Source organism: Micromys minutus (assembly GCF_963924665.1).
Source record: "Micromys minutus genome assembly, chromosome: 29".
Classification (NCBI taxonomy): Eukaryota; Metazoa; Chordata; class Mammalia; order Rodentia; family Muridae; genus Micromys; species Micromys minutus.
The window spans coordinates 30,611,942-30,631,641 of NC_137964.1; the positions used below are offsets into that span (position 1 = coordinate 30,611,942).

A 19,700-nucleotide genomic window follows, 5' to 3' on the forward strand; every position below is an offset into this window, starting at 1 on the left:
CACTGATGACTGGAGGACAGAGGACATGCTACCCTGGGCCACTGGATAAAACCAGTCACAGAAGTCTCTCCCCTGGCATTTAGGTAGTGTTCTCTGTGGCTTTTTGGAGCAGGGTTCTACAGAGCAGCTGTAATCTATAATGATCCCTGCTGCTTGTCTTTTATGGGGGAAAATACCCTGCCCCCATGGTGAGGGCTGCTTCAGAGTCTTTACCATCCCTCGATGGGATGACAGAATCGACTGCAGCTTCATGTGAAGACTGAGTGTGCTTCAGTGTCTTCCAACGATACATGGGTGCTCATAGATGACTGATCAAATTTTTTGTTACAGAATTTCAAAGTCATTCTCTTCTGCCCAAAGTGCTAACATGCCTATAACCTCAGGACACAGAAGGCTGAGGCAGAATAGCAGTTGGCAGTTGTAGGTCAGCATAGTAAGACAGATCCGGTCTCAGGAACAGCAGTGGTCTTTTCCACTCTTAGAAGGCTTACCAGCAGGTTCAAAATTCTATTGTGAAAATAGAAAAGAAACTATGACACAGCTGGCCTTCAGACTGCACGCTGCCCTCACCTGGTGGGGAGGAGGGGCACTGCTAACCTACCTGCTTTGCTGCTGCCTGCCGAGCTGTACCTATACCAAGTCCCTCAGAGTGAGAATAAAGTGTTCGCTGTTCTGATCTGTGCTGGCCCTTCCACCTGTGTTTCTGTTACGGCTGGTGTCCCAGAATAAATACCTTAGAGGTTGTTTCTTCTAGGCCATCAGACTACTAACCTTGGGACCAGACTTCCCTTGGGATAGATGAGGGCCTGGAGGCCACCCGGTGCACCTTGCTGTTTAGGTAAGGTGCATCTCAGGGGGAGATGTTTGCTCCCCAAGTTTTAAGCTGAGTCTGAAGTTGCAGCCAAGTGTCCAGTGCTGGAAGCAGCAGCATCTCAGCCACATGGCAGAGTAGCCCACTGGTGTCCTTTCTCCTTTTGTGCTTGGCTTAAAATATTTTTTTTTTCTTTTGCTTCTTTCTTAATAGGAGAAAAAAAAAAAAGAACAGAGACAGGCTTTTTTTTTCTTTTCTTTTTCTCCCTTCAATGGAAAGCCTCATTTTGCAATGTTCTTCAAATAATAGAGGAAACTCCTCTATGCACACACTGTACAATGTTAACACTGCCTCCATAAAGCATCAATTAAGAAAGGCCAAAGAATACGATGTTGAGTTTCTTTAAAATAATTTAAAATATATTAACTTTCCTAAGGCAGATTTTGTGTGAGGCGTCTTGAATAGGTAGCTGCTACCGCTGTCAAAGAACGGTGCTGTCTGTTCTGGGCAGTTAGAATTGGAGGACAAATCCCGTGAGGTCAAGCAGCGGAGACAAACGCACGTGACAGCACGAGCCAGTGATGTCAACACCGACTCCACACAGCTAAGACTCGGCTCCACAACTGGGCCACTTAAGAACTCTGGTTCTTAGAGACAATTGAGAAAACACGGTTGTACCTTAATATCTGCTGAGAAAATACAAATAAATAGGATGCTGATAAATGGCCATCTGACCGTCATGCAGTTGAGGAACACTTCCTCATATGGTCTGACATACTTGCTTGTCGTTTTCTACACATGCACACCACTGTTTAAAGGAAAGTAAAAGCCGGTACTAGTGCATTGGTGAGGAGCACAGCCCAGTCCACGTGCAGCTGAGTAAGGAACCAAATCTCAAAGTTCCTCTGACCAGACAGAGAAACTTCAAACCATGCAGCTGCTGAATGGAAATTGGCAGCAGGTGCTACCCTACCTGGCAGGCACTTCCCAGTTAAGGGAGTGTGGACTTGGCCACCACCAGAGAGGCTCTGGAGCCTGCCTGCTTTTATTAATATCCAAACAACCACAACTGCACTTGGCTTCAACACAACTAGACTGACAAAGGCTGCTCACAAAGGACGAAGGCGAGGTAAGGCTGGCACCACAGAAGTGGGATCACTCAGACCTACTTGCACATGCCATGGGGAAGAAGGTCCACACTGGTCCAGCATGATCTGCCTGGCTCCATCCTAGCCAGTCCCTGGTACTGGTTCTGTAGGAGATGGGGTGGCAGGCACTGCTAGAAAGTCCTGTATGTGAGGAACTCTTTCATCTTCTTGGGAATTGGCAGTGCTAGGACTTGATATGTTGTCAGGAAACTTCGGAGGGCTTTCCTGCATAAGTGCTTCAGTGAGGACAGGACTCTGGGAGCTGTCCAGAACTGGACATGGCCATCTCTTGTCCTGAAACAACAAAGACCAGTGCTTAGCAGCCCCAGGGAGCTGTTTTCATTTATAAAGGACAGTGGTGGTTCTGAGTTGCCCTGAAATGGAGACTCCAGAGGCTAAAGTGCCCTGACCAGGGAAGCCATGAACTGATGAGTGATGGCTATTTGGTAGGATTCTCAGAACCCAGGATGTGACCCATGCCTGTGGTCTCAGCTGCTTCGTAAGATTAAAGTGGGATGAGAACCCAAACCAGGATCTCAAGACTAGTGAGTTTTGAAACTGTCCAGAAACAGCTCTGATGACAAAAGCCTAGCATGAGAAGGTCCTGAGTTCACACAATAATGGCCAGCACCACTACCAATTACAGGTGTATTCTGCCAGCTGTCCTTAGCTGTAGGCTTCCCATATAAAAACCGCATCACCTTATCACCTTGTGGAATTGAGGTAACATGGACCATATACAGGTCTCTCCTTGCATTTACATTGATCATAGCATCTATAAAAGACATTACTATTCTAGACACTTTATTCATGGTGTACACAAGCACTTGCTGTCCATCTGTTCAATGCAGATACATACCCTGTGGCAATAACTCCACCATGTGGGAAGAATGTGCAGCAAAGACCATTGGTCATAGGAGCAAAGGCAACTGGAGCCTTCAGTTCCAGAGCCCAGATCCTGAGGAGCCTGGTGGGGGAGAGAAGTGACATGTGAGCTGAGCCAGGGGTCAGCAAGGTCACGCCTGCCACTACTTGCAAGTACCAGCTATAAGGCAGTGAGCTGTAAGCTCATGCAGTCCCTTCTTACCTGTCATCTGCCACTGTAGCAAGATACAAGCCTTCAGGTGAGAAGCACACAGACCTCAGGGAGCTCATGTGGACGTCACTGTCATCTAAAGCAGGTTCAAGCTGGGTATGACTACAAAGAAAAAACAGTAGGTCTGGAGTGCTGGCCTCCCTCTCCCAGAATCCCACCAAATGCTCTGGCCTGTGCTCCCTATGTACAACTAGCAGCTGCACACTGGAGAACCAGGTCACTTGAATGCTCCAAGTGTCTCAAGATGTCAGAAGGGTTCCCAACACTTCTTTTGCTGACTTTCTTATGTAAAGTAGATCAGCTCACTTAATGCTGCAGTGGAAACTGACTTTTTAAGCTGATCTGTGATAATTATAGAATACTATCATTTGCTTCTGAAACAACAGAAGCAGGAGAAAGTAGAGCAAGCTTGTGAGAACAGGGAAATTTATACTGGAGGTAACAGCTGATGACAGTCACTCTGGATGTGGCACTACAGTTAACAGGTGGGAACAGTCACTGGTTTTGGGTGACTTGAGAGCTCAATATGGAAAAGCACTGAGCCCACTGCACTCTTCCATCCAAGCTGTTCCTCCCAGACTCCAAGGTAACGTGCATAACCCCACAAGGTCCTTACTGAAGTGACCTCAGCCTCTCGCCGGTGTAGGGGTCCCACATAATCACACTGGTGTCATACGAAGCTGTAACAAGCAAGGCGGAATCAGGAGAGAAATCACAGGAGACAACACTGCTTTGGTGGCCTTCTAGTTTCCGGATTAGTGTGTAGGACCGCATGCTCCACAGAAAGACCTGCAACAGGACGGAAATGGGTCTGGTGAGCTGCAGAAGCAAGGTGCTTAGACAGCAGTGACAGGCACAGAAACCCTGGTCATGCCCCTCAGCCGGGGATAGTCAAGCTTTCTGTTCTGACAGCCCTTCTAGGACCGTTTATCCAAGTTTAAATAAACACTTAAAGACCTGCAATGAATTTTAAGAGAGTGTAGACCAGGCTAGCCTACAGAAGTCTGCCTACTCAACATTTCACACTACTTTCTGATCCCTGCTTGAGATGGGGTAACAGGGCTGAAGGAGACCTCTGCTGTGGCAGCTTGTTCCTTGAAGCCAAGCATAGGATCAGATATGAGCAGCAGCACCCTTCCCAGACTGTCTACACCTTGCTCAAGAACCATGGGAATCTGGCCATGACTATCTGACCCAGCTCATCACTTTAAACCTCGAAGAGAATCAAAATAAGATATCCTTTTTCCCTTTACAAAACTCTTGAGGGTGGAGATGTGACTCAGTAGAGAGCTTGCCGAACACTTCACAGAGCCCTGGGCTCCATTCCAGCACTGCATGAAATGGCCTGGTGGTGCAAGTAGGAGGTTCAGGAGTTCAGGGTCAGCCTGGGTTGCTACCTCTTCTGTTACCCTGCCTCCAAAAATCAAAGCAAAGTGCTTCACTTCCACAATCAAGTTCCCGAGCCATGCCAAACAGTGACCCTTCAAAACTGTCACATCCTAGATCAGTTAGGTTACACAAAGCAGAAGAGAAACTACCTCTCCAGACTGCCTGGGCTCCCACGCAACAGACCAACACTGCTCTTATCAGGGTTTGGACTGGAATTCTAATCACATGGAGTCAAACTGGAGAGATTCAAATTCAGGTCTGGGTGTGGGCTGTAGTTTTTTAAATCCTGGACTCCGAAGGGAAAAAGAGTCTGAAAATACTGCACTTCACTGTTCTGAAAAAGGAACCTCCTCCAGTGATGAAGCACCCACTTCCAAAATCCTCTTCTCCATGGCCATGTTCACGCTTCAGCCTTCTGAGTGTCGTGTAGGGGGCCTGAGCCAGCCAGCCCGCCTCTGCTGGGACACACTGGCAGATGGGCTGTGGCTCAGGCACACGTACACACGCTGTCCACACACACACTGGAGGCTTACCGACTTCTCACCAGCTGCAGAGCACAGCATGCTGCAGTCAGGGGAGATGGAGCAGCAATAAACCCACTGCAGATGGCCAGATAACACCTGGATCTGCTTACCTGCCAGAGAAGAACAGAAGGTGATCAGCCCGCAGAAATAAAGACCCAGTAAACCAGGCTTGACAGCCTCTCAAAGTTCCCCATGGAACCCTATTCAAGCTCGCATACCAGGACAGTCATCAGAGGCCTGGGCTCTGAGGTCAGATAACCTGGTTCCAACTGCCACTGCACTGTGCGCTCACAGTATGGTCATGTGCCGTGCACCATCTCAGGCCTGGACTTTCCCAAGGCTGGCCCATGTGAGAATAAGTGAGTCAATTGGCGTACGCCCAGCCTGTGTCCCAGAAGGAATAGAAACTTACCCATGCGCAGTATTGCTTAATGAAAACTGCAATATAATATACAGGAGAAAAGATGAGGAATAAAATTCTATTCTTGTGAAATGACCTCAAAACCCAATGTGTGTGTGTGTTCTGAAGTACAGACACTGGATGGAGAAATTCTAGGTTCTGGACATGGGTTACCAATTGCAAGGGGTATGGGAAAGATGTGAGTGAGGGAAGGTGGGTAAGAATAGGATGTGGAGAACTGAGCAAGAAACACAAGAACTCAGAGTTCATGGGTACGTGTGGCTGTAAATGATTAGCCTGTCAAAGTCAGCTGTGCTTCTTCTATGGCCACCTAGCTGTCTAAGTGGAGGTATTATGCTAAGTCAGGTTCATAGGACAATGCCTGGTACCCAGGAACACACCTTGTCCTCTCTTGGTGGAAAGCCCTACTCAGGACTGGAGAGATGGCTCAGAGATAATTATAATTGCTGCACTTGTAGAGGACCCAGGTTTGGTTCCCAGCATCCACATGGCAGCTCACAATCATCTTTAACTCCAACTCTATAAACTCTGACACCTCATCCTGGCCTCTGTGAGTACCAGGCACATGAATGGTGTGCATACATTCACACAGGAAAACATTAGATACACATAAACTTTAAAAACAAAAGACACCTCTCCTCCTCCAAGCCCACTTTGTTGTGCCCATGGTCAGTCACCCCCACCTAGTCCACTCTCCCTGACAGCAAGAGATTTATTGAGTCTCCCCTCAAACCTTCCCATCAGGTGTGCTCAGGCCTCTTAGTCTCAGCATTTGAGAGGAGGAAAACTTCCCATGAGGTCCGGGGCTGACCTAGGCTGAGCCATATGGTAAGAAAGATCTACACACCCAGCATAAAATATGGTGGAGTTGGAGCCAGGAATAGTGGTATACGCCCTTAATCCCAGCACTTGGAAGGCAGAGGCAGGCAGATCTGTAAATTGAAAGCCAACATGGTCTACACCAAGAGTTTCAGGACAGCCAGGAATACATAGAGACCCTGTCTTAAAAGTACAGCAGGTGTGGGGCTGGTGGCGCTTAGCTGTAGTGTGTCGAACTTAGCTGGGTCCAGACTGCCACAGGTCCTTGCTAACAGACCTACCTTCCTCTGCTGGGTTCCAAGCTCCCATACCATAAACCATGGGGTTGGGGTGGGAGTCTGTTAGTGAGTGAGGAGTTTGGGTGAGGACAATCTAAACACCTCTGTAACTGTTTATCTATAAGCTGTTATGAACTGTGGGGACCCCCAAAATTCATAGGATACACACATAATCTACAGCACACTAGGGACTGTGAGCCCTCTAGGCTTATAGGACAAAGTGAGTTTTGTGCAGATACTATGGCTGCCTATGTAAGAGGCACAAGCATTCGGGTGTTGCTGTACAAGAGGGCCTTAGAATCTGTCCATGTAGGATAGCTGTGCAGTGAACTCTGATAGCTCAGTACTTTGAGGCCACAGGGTAGCTACAAGAACATCTCAGAAGGCTTGTTGGGTGAGGTGAAGGAGGAAGGCAGCTCAACATGAAATGGTCATGCTGAGGTGAAAGCAGCAGTCAGCACAGTACCAAGTAGCTCAACTCCCCCCATACCATGTTTATTCAGGTCCCAAATTCGAAGCGTCTTATCCCGGGATGCAGAGACCAAAATCAAACTGCCACTGGGTGTGAAGCTCAGATCTCTCACGACATCTTGGTGGCCAGAAAGATTCAGAAGCAGGAGCCCTGGAGGAAACAGGTCAGTGTAAGATGAAGGCATGCTCAGTGACCGGTGCCTACTCATCAGTCAACTGACAGTTGGTGGGGCCTGACCACATGTCAAGAGCACACGGCTCTGGACCTAGTACTAGCCAGAAAGACCTACCTGTCTGTACCTCCCAAATCTTGATCTGTCCATCGTTGAGACCTGTGGCCAGGATCAGGCAAGAGACATCAGGCACCTGGGGATGGTGACGTGCCCAGAGTTTCCTACTGGGTGGAGAGGGCCATGGGCTGAAGGCCAACCCCCACACAATCTGGCCACAGTCCAGCGTCTTCTCCTTCAGACTGCCCCGTCCTTTTGAATCATTCTTGCTACTTCGGCTTTTGGCTTCAAATCCTTTAGGGATACTGGGCAAAGCAGACATTTCTGAATGAATCTACAATTTTAACATGTCAACAACCTTGCCAGCCAGACTCTCAATTCCTTGAAGTTACTTCTGGCATTCGATGAACTGTGGAATTGCTTCAATTCCTTTTGGAATTCACGGGACATGGGCTTTACTTCTTTGGCTCATCCAGCTTGCAACAGCCCTGACATGGGGTGACCTGCCTTGTGGGATAAGTAGATCAAAGGCTCCAGGGAGTCATGTGCTTGCTCAGAAAGTTCTCTTGGGTTTTGGTCCTCGAGAGAAGCAAGCACATGAGAAAGTGTGTAATGCACGGTGTATGTTTAGAAGCAGGACAGACGCAATAGAACCTAAGTACTTTCTCTCTGCTCTTCCCCTGTCCATCAAGCTTGCTTCCAGCTCACACACTCCAAAGGAGACTGAATGAACCCTCTCTTGCCATTACGTCTCATCTCAAGTGGTGCATACTGAAGGCTGCCCTCACGAACTGCAGGTCCGGTGATGATGAGGCTCCTCCACCTACCTCCTTGACAGAACATCTGCAGAGCAGTCAATAACAGCACAGCTCACAGGGCACTGTCCTTAGGAGTCTCTCATCTCAGCCCTGAACTTTCCCATTCCCCTGGGAGACAGGGCCAGGAAAGTGAAGCTCAGGCACCAAGCACAAGGCCCTGTCCACCATTGCACCCAGTATAGTCACAATTTGGCCTGAAAGTACAAGTTTACTATTCCTCAAAATATGCCTGACCAGCAGACAGTAAGTTTCATTTCTGGGCTGTATTGGTTGTTTTTATACACGCAATTGGAGGAGACGAGATGAGGATCCCCAGGTCCCCAGGCAAGCTCAGATTTACTCCATAAGAAATCCTATTCCCAAGAGCACACCTGCATTGCTTTATAGTCACATGCTCAGAAACGTTGCATTAAACCCCACTGCTGTCAACTGCATAGTATAACACATTTTAAAGCGGCAACAAGTTCATCTGGAGAATGCAGATTCTCCAGCCTACACTGGAGGTTAGCAGAACACACCCAGGCCAGCTGTTTCTGCTTTTGCTCCAACAATTCTTTTACTTGTCATATCATCCATGTATGTTGATGAAAACTATATATACTTAAAAGTATATTGCATGCTGGTGAGTATGTATGATGAATAGAGACAAAAGGTGAAACACATCTAACATGCCCTCACACTTGCTACTGCAGAGCATCAAAAAACCTCTCTAAGGGGGGCTGGAGAGATGGCTCAGTGGTTAGAGCACTGATTGCTCTTCCAGAGGTCCTGAGTTCAAATCCCAGCAACCAACATGGTGGCTCACAACCATCTGTAATGGAATCTGATGCCCTCTTCTAGTATGTCTGAAGACAGCTACAGTGTATTCATATAAAATAAAATAAAATAAAAAATTCTTTAAGAACAAATAAAACAAAAACCTCTTAGAACACCTTACAAATGCATATCAGAGTCACGGAACTCACCCTGCCGCCAGGGCTCTGCAGCCTTGCCAACACCAAGTCAACTGCCACTCTCACCCTTGGTAGCCAGCACTGTATTCCTGGCCTGAGTCTTTTCTGCTTTAGACTCCTCATATGAAAAGGTCGGATGCTGTGTGTTTGTGCCTAACTTATATTATTCCTTGTAAAGTCTTCTGGATTTACCTATGCTTTAGAAATGACAGGATTTGGGGTTTTTTTTTTTTTTTTTTTTTTTTGAGACAGGATCTTATAGTCCTGGTTAACCTGGAACTCAGAGATCTATCTTCCTGTCTCTGCCTCCCGAGTGCTCAGGTTAGAGATATTAGAGATATGCCAGTCCATTCCTACCAGTAACAGGGATTTTAAAGACAGGTTTTGTTGGAACCCGGCTCCCATTTCTGTGCAATAATAAGGAGCTGGACAGTGAGGGCAGAGTCAGCCCACAGAGCCTAGGGAGCCATCAGGAGAGAGAGCGCTGCTCTAGATAAAGCAGCACTGGTGAGCTGGAGGACAAGGCCACACAGAACGCTGGAGGCCATAAGTGGCTCAGGCCTCTCCTCCACCATGTTAGTTCAGTTTCCAGATGTGAAGCACCTCATCCTGGGATGCAGACAAACTGCCCGCTGGCCTCTGGTCTCAGTGGTCAATGCCATCTCATTATTAGGCCTCTGTCATGGGTCCTGACCAATCCACACCTGCCTGACTCTGGCACAGGGACTGGAGTTTTTCATCTTGGGAAAGAATTTACAGGCAGGCCACAAAACACAAAAGGCATGTATAGTGTACACACCTTTAATCCCAGTGACTGGGAGGCAATGGTAGGCAGCTCTGAGTTTGATAACAACCTGGTCTACAGATTGAGTTCCAGGTCAGCCAGGAGTACTCAGAAAAACCTCATCTTGAAAAAACAAACAAAACAAAGCAAAAAAGGGGCCACAGATCGAGGTGTATAGTCCTGCATACCTGTAACCCTAGCACCTGGGAGGCTCAGTAGTTTGAGACCAGTATGGACCACATAAGGAGACCTCATCTGAGAAAAGAAAAGGGAACAGGCCATGGGAGGCAAGAAACGGCCTAGAACCTTAGCTGTTTAAAAATAGAGCCCATACTTCTATATCTGAATGAAGGGGGCATCTTACCACTTCACTCAAAGGGATGAGAAGTAGTTATGGACTGTTTCATTTAATATCGGGCCTTTCTAGAAAGAGAAAGTCATACATGGCTCAACAAAGGGCTATGCTCTCGAGAACTCTGCAGTTTGTCCTTGTGGCCTACATAAACTAGGACAGTCACATCCCAAGCAGTAGTCTCACTGACACCAGGCTCCTCCCTGACCAAAACATGGATGAGTGGCACGGGCCTGCATTGAAGCCTCTGCTTTAGAACAACTGACGTCTCCAGGTCACAACATCAGAGGAGTTCTCAGCAAAGCATCGTAGCCCAGCACACAGAAAAGGCTCTGGGTGCCTGAGTGTGCTACTGAGCAAGTGTGGCACAGGATAATGGTGCACCAGAGGGAAGGAAAGGTGGACCTTAGAAGAAGGTGCTAATGGAACAAGAGGCTCTAGCAGTGGTTTTCAACCTGTCCCACGAATCCCCCTGGGGTCACACAACCCTTTCACAGGGGTGGCCTAAGACCAGTGGAAAACACAGATATTGACATTATGACTCGTAATAGCTGCAAAGTTACAGTTATGAGGTAGCAGTGAATCTAAGTTTATGGTGGGGTAACTGCAGCATGGGGAACTGTATTAAAGGGTGGCAGTAGTGGGAGGCTGAGAACCACTGCTCCAGCAGAAACTGACTTCACTTGTCTCAAGTCTGGGGCAGATGACATGGCTCAGCATCTCAGGAGCTTGCTGTCAAAGTGACAGCTCAAATTAATGCTGGGACCCAAAAGGTGCAAAGAGAGAGCTAACAGCTGCAAGTTTTCCTTTGCCACCACACCCATGTAATTATTTTGCTATGTAAATCATTATTCTTGAAAGTAGTGTGTGTGACTATTGGATAGGAGGTGACACTCATGAACAAGCATTTTCTAATAGAATGGGGTGGGGACAGGATTCTACTGTGTAAGTCCGGCTGTCTTGGAGCTGACTATGTAGACCACTTGCCTCTGCCTACTGAGTGCTCCGGTAAAGGCATGTTTCACCATGCCTGGCTAATAGGATTTTTAAAAAATGTCTAACAGCTGGGTGTGGGGTCTCAAGCCTCTAAGCCCAATACTTGGATCTCTGGGAGTCTGAGGCCAGCCTGGTCTATGTAACAACTACCAGGACAATGAGGGCCACACAGAGACCATGCCTCAGAAAGCCAAATGTGTAACTCTCTGGGCTGGGGTGTAGCTCAGTCACAGAGTACTTTCTCACACAGGCAAAGTCCTAGGTTGGGTCACCAGTCGTGCCAATACAAGAATACACAACCCTGACAAGAACATAATGGTGCCAGTACCAATAACATTAATTTATGAAATGCAAGAAACAACAGGAGATCCAGAAATAAATAATGGAAGCTGCTCAGCCTGGGGCCATAGCTGACAGAGCACTTACACAGAGGCCTGGTCCAAGGTCCAGCACAGAACAGAACAACTCACTGTCCAACCAGACTTTAACCACAGTAAACAAGCCACCAGGATCGGCTGTGTACTGGCTTCTGAGAAAGTCCCATGGGTCACATCACACTACTGTACATGCCTATCCCGTGTAACACCGTGGCTGTACACGGCAGCCATTACTGTACCCATGGTGGGGTGGCTTGTGTTGCTCTCTGTATTGTTTTCAGTTAGGAGGGAGCCTCACAGCTCACACCCCATAATGCTGACTGCATCCTATTTCATGCCTTGCTCGGGTGCTCAGGCCACTTCCCTGGCTCACCCTCACCTGAGCTGTACTGACAGGCGCACTTCCGGGCCTGGCTGCTTGCACTGCACCGATTATCATTCTTCAAAACCTGTGCTATCGCCCACACCAGTAATTCCTCAGTTAACAAACTGCGAATACGTTTCTTGTTTTGGTAAAGGAGGCTGTGTTTGCCTGCAATGATGTATGTAGCTGACTAAGACCACTCTAGAACAGAACAACAAGACTTTTCAGACAATAAGCAGACCCTAGACTCAAACCCAGATACAAAGAATCTCTACCTTTCTTTACAAAATGGAACACAGTTGTAGAGAATGACCTTGGCCTTTCCTTCCTGTAACAGAAGAAAGTAATCCAGCTCACTTTTCAGGGTGAAGCCACAAAGGAGGCAGCCCCACCACCAGTCACCTCAGAGGCCCCCACTTTGGACAGTCCAAAGATTCTTGGGGATTGTGTTCCACAAGGTGGGGACTGTGTAACTCAAACCTTCCTCCCCAGCAGTGTGGGCTGTCCTAGGACAACCAGGATTCTTGGTGGCATTTCCAGTATCAAAGCAACAGCTTCCCTTGAGATGTACCTAAGCTTTACTGATGATGAGAAAAGCCAGGAGCCTCCAGGATAACTTGATGTACTTCAGGATTCTCTGCCTCTGTTCAGTGCCAAATGAAGAAGATTTACAATGAATACGTGCACACAGCCTGACTGAATAAATAAATACAGACTCAACTGAATAAGTAAATACCTCAGGATGGAAGGAAGACACATCAACTAGGAAAAATACTGACACTGGAAACTACAAACTAGGTTAGAAAACCAAGGAAAAAAAACAGAAAGCAAAGACCCAGAGACCAGAGGGAGGAGGAATTCTAGGAAGGAAGAACTCAGAGATCCATTAGCACAGGAAAGGGCTCAACAGGTAGCCAGGAAGGAAATGCAAATTAGACCCCACCTCACACCAGGAGTGCCAGACAGGAACAAAGAGAGGACCAGTGTCAAGTATCTCAAATCTGAAGACCCCATCAGGGTCACATAAAACTACCAAGACTGTGGTAAACAGCTTCCACTCCCTCAGTCTAACACTGGACGCACACACCTATATAGATGTGTCCAAAACCATTCAGAGCAGAGTCATTCACCAATAAAAAAACCTGTCAATTAAGTCTGGCATCTCACATTAGTACAACGTCGCTAGGCAGAACAGAAGTGAACACACACGCACACACACACACACACACACACACACACACACACTCTCCAAATGCCAGGCACTATTTAGAGCTATGTTAAGAGAGCCCCATGCAGAAATATCCCAGTAAAATAACATGACAGTGTTGCCAGGTCCATGGAGGATAATGGTGACAGGAGTCACTGAGGAAGTGACAGTTTTCTAGAACTGACTCTGGTAGCCGGTGCACAGCTCTGTGCAGACACCACAATGTACACTACTTGTACTTTTTCTCCTAAGAAGTAACACCTAGTGCAGGCTACCCTTCACCTGGTGGTCCGCTTGCCTCCATCTCCCTAGTACTGACTACAGGATCAGGGAGCACAGCTAGCCCTATGTACTTCGAATGGACAGACTGTATGGGGCATCACTTCAAGCTTCTGTTCAACACGCTCTCTACAGACCAGGTTCCCTGTGTCCAGAATGTGGGCCTTTGTGTTCTCATGATCAAGCCCTCAACTGTTCTTTGCCCACCTAATCTTGGAAAAAAAACTTCCAAAGAGCAGGGAACAGCCCGGGAAAGTACCCAGCTCCCCGCCAAAGACCTCCTTCATCCCCCATGGTATAAAGAGGACTTACAACTGCTCCTCTAAGGGCCAGGGGACCAGCTTGACCACGCAGTGTCCTTGAGACCAGGCGAACCAGGAACCATCTGGAGAAAAGGCCACACTCCAGGTCTCACAGCTTGACTTCCAATCAAACTGGTGGGGGCGCCCAGGCTTGAGTTCAGCCAGCAGCAGGGGTTCCTCTGGGAAAGGAGAGATCATACTTCAGAACACACTCTCCCAGCCTGACCACCAGACTAGGGAAGCTGCTGTCTGCCCAAGACTGAGGGAGAGGCTTGTTGGTTAAATGACCTAGGGCAGTAACAGTAGCCACAGGCTACATTCCACTGTGGTTACTCAGTGGCAACCCTCCCCATTGTGTGACTCAGAGTAACCTTGGTGTGGTAGACTTGGTGAATGAAGTCTCCTTTTTCTGTGAATGCGTAAGCAGGAAGAAAGTGAGAGGCAACAACCGTGTCTCCAATGAATGCTCTGAAGGTGCCCCTCAAACGGAATTCAAGGTTCCTTCTTGTGCTCAGAACCCACTTCCTTTAGAACAGACTTACTGTCTCCACTTCCTACTTCACCCAGTCCTTCAGCCCTGGCTTAACCCCATCTAAGTGACTACTAATTCATCCTTGTGTCCCCAGGGACCCTGCCAAAGCTAAAAACACACATCAAATATACCCCAAGGCTCCCAACTGCCTGAGCCCCGGTCTGCAGCCACACCACAGCACTAAGCCACTTCCTACCTTGCTCGTTGGCCCTGCAGAGTAAAAGCCCCTTTTCCATTCACATCCTGTTCATTTTCTAAGAATCACACCCAGGAATACTGACAGTAAGTGCCCAGAACTCTACTGTCAAAAGGAAAGAAGCCCAAACCTATTTCAAGTTCTTGTAGACCAGCACTTAAGCATTTTTTGCACCACCAAGATGACTGCACTTTCTTCTCTGGGAGCTCCTTCTACCTCCTAAGAGTAGGCAGTGTTTGTTCAATCCAAACCTAGTTAGTTCCTCTAACTGCCATGGCTGACTTTAGGTCAGAGCCTGAAGAATGAGGAGTTTTAACCTTCCCTGCACATCCCACTTCAGCAGTTCTGGGATTCAATAGTCTTTGTGAAAATAACGTGGACTTTTTTAAAGTTATGTTATAGCCATGAGGTTTCGCCTGTATGTACATTGGTGCCATATTATGCAGTGTCCATAAAGTCAAGAAAAAACTTAGATCCTCTGGAACTTAAGCTACTATGTGAGTGCTAGAAACGGAACCCAGGTCTTCTAAGAGCATAGCCAATGCTCTTAACTGAGCTACCTCTCCAACTTTTCAGAATGCAATCTAAACAAGTTATCCTTCATCTATTTCAAAGCCTGCTTTTATGTATCTTCTTATATTTTTGTCTCAAAGAAATTGATATATACCTCACAAGGAGGAACTTTTCCTAGTTAGAGAAACAGCATCTTTTCTAGGTGCACAGACCCAGGACAAGGGACATAGGTGCATGTTTTCATATCAAAGCAGGCCTAGCCTCCAGGTACTCCCAAGATCCCTCAATCTCTTGAATTTTCTAGCCCAGGGGCTGGGCTGACTTTCCCCTAGAGCTCCTCCTTATATAATCCAGACAGTGCTCTCCTGCACTCTCTCTCTACCTCACCCCCTCTTTTTCCTCTCTTCTCCCTCTCCCTTCCCCATGGCCTCAATCCTTGGGGCCAGTGAACTTACCTACTGGAGAGCACCTTCCCAATAAACCCGTCTTTAATATAATCTAATCTGGTTTGAACTGACTCATTCCACTGGCAGAGATATCTGTCACATAATCCATGCAATCTAAGGTTAGCAGGATTTTGATGACACGATGATTTGCATATAAAACACACAATTTCTGCTATGTATATAATAGGAAAATACATACATGTATCTCTGTAAGGATTTACATGATTGTGTATGTATGGCACAAATGCCATAGGGCATGTGTAGGAAGAAGTCTAAGGACAGTTTTCAGGAGCCAGTTCTCTCCTTCTACCATGAGTCTGAAGGACCAAACAAATTTCTGTGGCAAGTGCTTTAAACACCCAGTGTTCACACTGAGACAACAGATACATCTTATAAAGTATGTTGCTAGAAATGAAAACATTAAATAGTATCTTAATGCATCATATCTTGGCTTTATAAAGAAAACATTAATTGCTTGAAGTTCTACGTGGAGATATAGGTTTTAATACGTTGAGCCTAAATTGATGCGTGTGTGTGTGTGTGTGTGTGTGTGTGTGTGTGTGTGTGTGTGTAGACACTCAAATGGCTCCTGCCAGAGATGTGTGTGTGTTTCTATCTGGAATCCTCTCATGTATGCAAAAGCATGTCTACATGAGCATTACTTTGTGGATAGGAACATGCTCTGGCCTCAGTGTCAATATGACAAGGCTGGGAAACCTGCGTCCATCCTGGTATAGGTACACCTGACTCACTTTGTCCCACACACGGCTCACTCTTCTGATATGATGACACTGATGGCTCTCTACACAAAATAAAAGGGCTCAGCCTTCATTCCTTTTACTGCCCAGACCAAATTTGCTGTCAAGTTCCATCAGGTCTGTCTCCAAAAACATCAGCAAACCTTCCTTTCCATCTCTACGGCTACTACTTGAATCTCTCCAGCACCTGCTGCCTGGTCTACCAGGCAATCTTCTCACTGTTCCCTGGGCCCCGCTCTGGCTCCAACTCATCCATACTCCGTACTTCTTAGCTTGTCTCTCTTACCCTCATACTGCCCTCAGCTCCTGCAGTACCGGACCCCTGCTCTCTCCCACCTGGCTAAGCTCAGTTAGTTCCAACCTCAGGACTCTGCACCAACGATTCCCCTGCTCCTTTCACAGGAATACTTCTCCATGGCACCTTATCTTGATTGTGTCTGGCTTAAAGGACAACTCCCTAGGGCCCTTAATCCAGCGCCTCCACAACTCCTCATTAATTCCTTTCTAGAACTCCTTACTACTGAGGTCATTACCACTACCCCCCACTCATCCGCCCTGCCCCAAGCCTAGGAGGTCTGCTCATAGCAGCAAGTCTTATAGTCTGTTCACAATGCAAGCTGTCAGGCTACCCGGACGGAGGGACTTGCTGACAAACAGACGAGCAATACCTCTTTAAATGTCCAGGAAATGGAGTCCATTAGACTACCAAGATGCTTATGCCATGGTTCAGGAGGAGTTCTTAACCCAGCCCTGCCCAGAATTCATACTCTATTTCTGGGATTTGGGAGTTTTCATCTTTTGCTATTTCAGGCCAGGAATCTAGATTCTAAAAGAAGAAACCAGTCCTGTCTCCTGGAGTCTGGGCCCAAACTAAACTTGGCTACTGAAAAACAAAACCATAATTAGTGCAGAACTTCAAAACAAACCAAGCAGGACTGGGAAGATCCAGCTTCATCTGAGACTGTACCTGCATGACCCTCTGTGGCTGGGTCAGTGCTTTGTTAAAGCAGTAAGCACTGCATTCCTTCTGACACAAGGGAAAGCTGGTGTTCAGGGGGAGTGAGGGCTAAGTTAAGCTAATGAGCACATGCACTCCCTCACATCCCTAGCATTTTTCTCCGTCAGGGCTCTGTTGAAAACCTGTCAGCGATTTTCAAGTACATAACTGCTATTAGCTGTAGACGTTATCCTCGCTACATGAAGTTCTGTGACCTCTGACCAACATTTCCCTAACCCTTCCAGGTCTTCCAACTATACACTGGATATGTACAGCCAGGCAGAATGGAGGATTTATCAGAGCCTCTTCCACAGGAGGAAACCCCCTTTAACAGAGGTGGAGGCAGGACCGAGCCTGGCAGCAAGCTTGGCGATCCTTCCTTCCTGCCAGGGGATCTTTGCATTGCTAAGCTGGTCCATCAGCTTGGAGAGTTTTGACTGGCTGCTCCGTCATAATAAGCAGGGCTCTGTGTCCATGTCACCTTCTTGGTGACATTCCTAACTCACCAGGGTGACTAAGTCACTGTCCTTTAGCTTTCTTTACACTAGGGGATTCTGGGTTGCATTTGTGGTTAGCATGCATCTGGGGTCTATTTCCTCCTCAAACCACCTGCCTGCCTGTCACTAGTCACCAGCCACAAGCAGTTTCTGAGCACCTGAAGTGTGGCAGGTCTATTAAGATTATAATGCATGGAACTGGAGAGATGGCTTAGCAGTTAAGAGCACTTGTTACTCTTGCAGAGAGAGGACCTGTGCTTGATTTCCAGCACCCGAATGGTAGCTCACAATTGTCTGTAACTCCTGTTTCAGGGGATCAGATGCTTTCTTCTGGCCTCTGCAGACACCAGGTACATGCATGGTGCACAGACATACATGCAGGAAAAGCACTCACACACATAAAATACACAAAAGCAAATCTAAGGATAGTTTTTAAAAATTATAAAGTACACATCACACTGTAAAAACTCCCTGGTAGCAATGGCTCAGCTGTTAGAGCAGATGAGCGGTTTTGCTGTTCCATTCCCACAATCACCTGAAGGCTCAGAACCATCTGTAACTCGGTACAAAGGCTCCGACGCCCTCTTCTGGCCCCCTCAGGTACTGCACGCACCACGTGGTGCAGACTCACTGGCAGTTAAAACGCCTACTCAGAAAAATTCTTGTCTCCAAAACATTCCTATAATTTTTGTTTCATCACGTAAATGAATCAATTTGAAATATTTTAGTTATGTTATCCTGTTTATGTACTGTTTCTGTTTTTAATGTGTCTACGTTTAAATTACATATTGCTATTATATTATTCTGGGCCAGCAAGGACCTGGCACATACCAGATACTCAATATTTGCTGAATGAATAAATTAATTATAACCACCGTTTTACTGTTTTCTATTGTAATTCCTTTACAATAGAAATTATTTAGTTTGAAAAGAGGGTAAAATTGTGGCCTGGTGTCTGGCCTTTTTAACAGCAGCTTGGCAGCTCCCAACAGCTCTGCCCACACCCCTACAACACAGCCGTCAATCACTAGGGGAAAAAATGCACTGGAACAGATTCCTGTTAAAAAAGGAGTCTGATCACATTGCTTTAGGATACAACTTTGAGGTATCAACAGAAACGGGAATCGGAAGTTATAAAAAGAGTCACAGAAGAAAACAGTAGGGACCATTTAAACAGAATTCTATGGGGAAGATACTGAAAGGCTTTAATCTAGATGGAAACCCAGAGAAGAGCTGCCGCGACACCTTTCCCTGAAAGCCTGGCTCCTGCAAACAAAGAAATGTCATTTCCTAAATGCAAAGGGGACACCACTCCAGGGAATACTGTCCTTTCAAACAACCCACCCGGCACTGCTAGCCTCCGGGTGCATCCGAGTCCTCCCGACCTAGGGAAAGCTTCAACTTCACTGGAACAAGTCTGAGCCCTAGGCCTTCACTCCTAACCCCCCCCCCCCCACGGAAGCTGCCTTTAAGCTCCGGTATTTGGGGACCCTGGAATCTGGCAACAGCCCTCCCCCTCAACCCACGCCACTATTCCGTGAGCAGGACGCAGGGACAAGGGTCCTTCAGGGAGAAGCCCCGGGGGACTGCAGGTCTAGCCATCCCTAGCATCTCTGCGCTTTCCAGGCGGCCAGCAAGTTCATCCCGTGCTCTCACTTTCAGCTTTCGTGGTGACAGCTGTGGACAAGGGCAGGGCCAGGACTGGACCTCACCCATTAGGATGTCGGGTCCTACGTGTCACCCCGGGCAGCGTCCCGGGCCCAACGCCGTTCCCAGGCACCCACCCAGCGGCCGCCGCTACTGCCGAGCCGCAGTGGGCGCTGAGGCCAGGAGCCCAGCCATGGCGCAGGCGACCCGAGCCCGGTGCCCTCCCAGTGGGCTCCGGGAATGCGGCCGTTCCTCCGCCCTCCCGCCCTCTCCGGTCCCCGCGGCGGCAGGAGGCCGGCGGGCGCCGCTGACAGCGAAAGTGAAACAAAGCTGCGCTCCCGCCTCGGTCGCCGCCCCGCACTCACCTCCGGCCTCCATGAGGACGCGCGGCCCGCCCCAGGCGGCGGGCGCCTCAGCCCCCAGGGCCGCGGGCCTTCATTCCGCGCCCGCGCCGCCCGCCCCCACCCCGCCGCGGCCGCGCCCGCCGCCGCCGCC

At 48.0% G+C, this 19,700-nt stretch overlaps 1 protein-coding gene across 3 annotated transcripts; it reads right to left on the reverse strand.

Moving 5' to 3' along the window:
• Positions 1–376: 376 nt before the first annotated feature.
• Positions 377–19,700, reverse strand: WSB2 (WD repeat and SOCS box containing 2; the record flags this gene model as incomplete). 3 transcript variants are annotated; one of them, XR_013975611.1, is made up of 9 exons in its annotated part: positions 377–507; positions 1,981–2,253; positions 2,819–2,926; positions 3,047–3,157; positions 3,672–3,844; positions 4,978–5,078; positions 6,977–7,108; positions 7,248–7,492; positions 13,630–13,817. XR_013975611.1 is itself a non-coding variant. In XM_080940846.1 (9 exons), 9 exons carry the CDS (start codon positions 19,581–19,583, stop codon positions 2,091–2,093), a joined length of 1,215 nt encoding a protein of 404 aa, XP_080796972.1. In that variant the 3' UTR covers positions 573–2,090. The 3 variants fall into 3 exon arrangements, 2 of the variants coding, with proteins under 2 accessions (XP_080796971.1, XP_080796972.1); XM_080940846.1 differs by lacking the exon at positions 377–507 and adding an exon at positions 19,571–19,700 and having other exon boundaries at positions 573–2,253; positions 13,630–13,798; XM_080940845.1 differs by lacking the exon at positions 377–507 and having other exon boundaries at positions 572–2,253.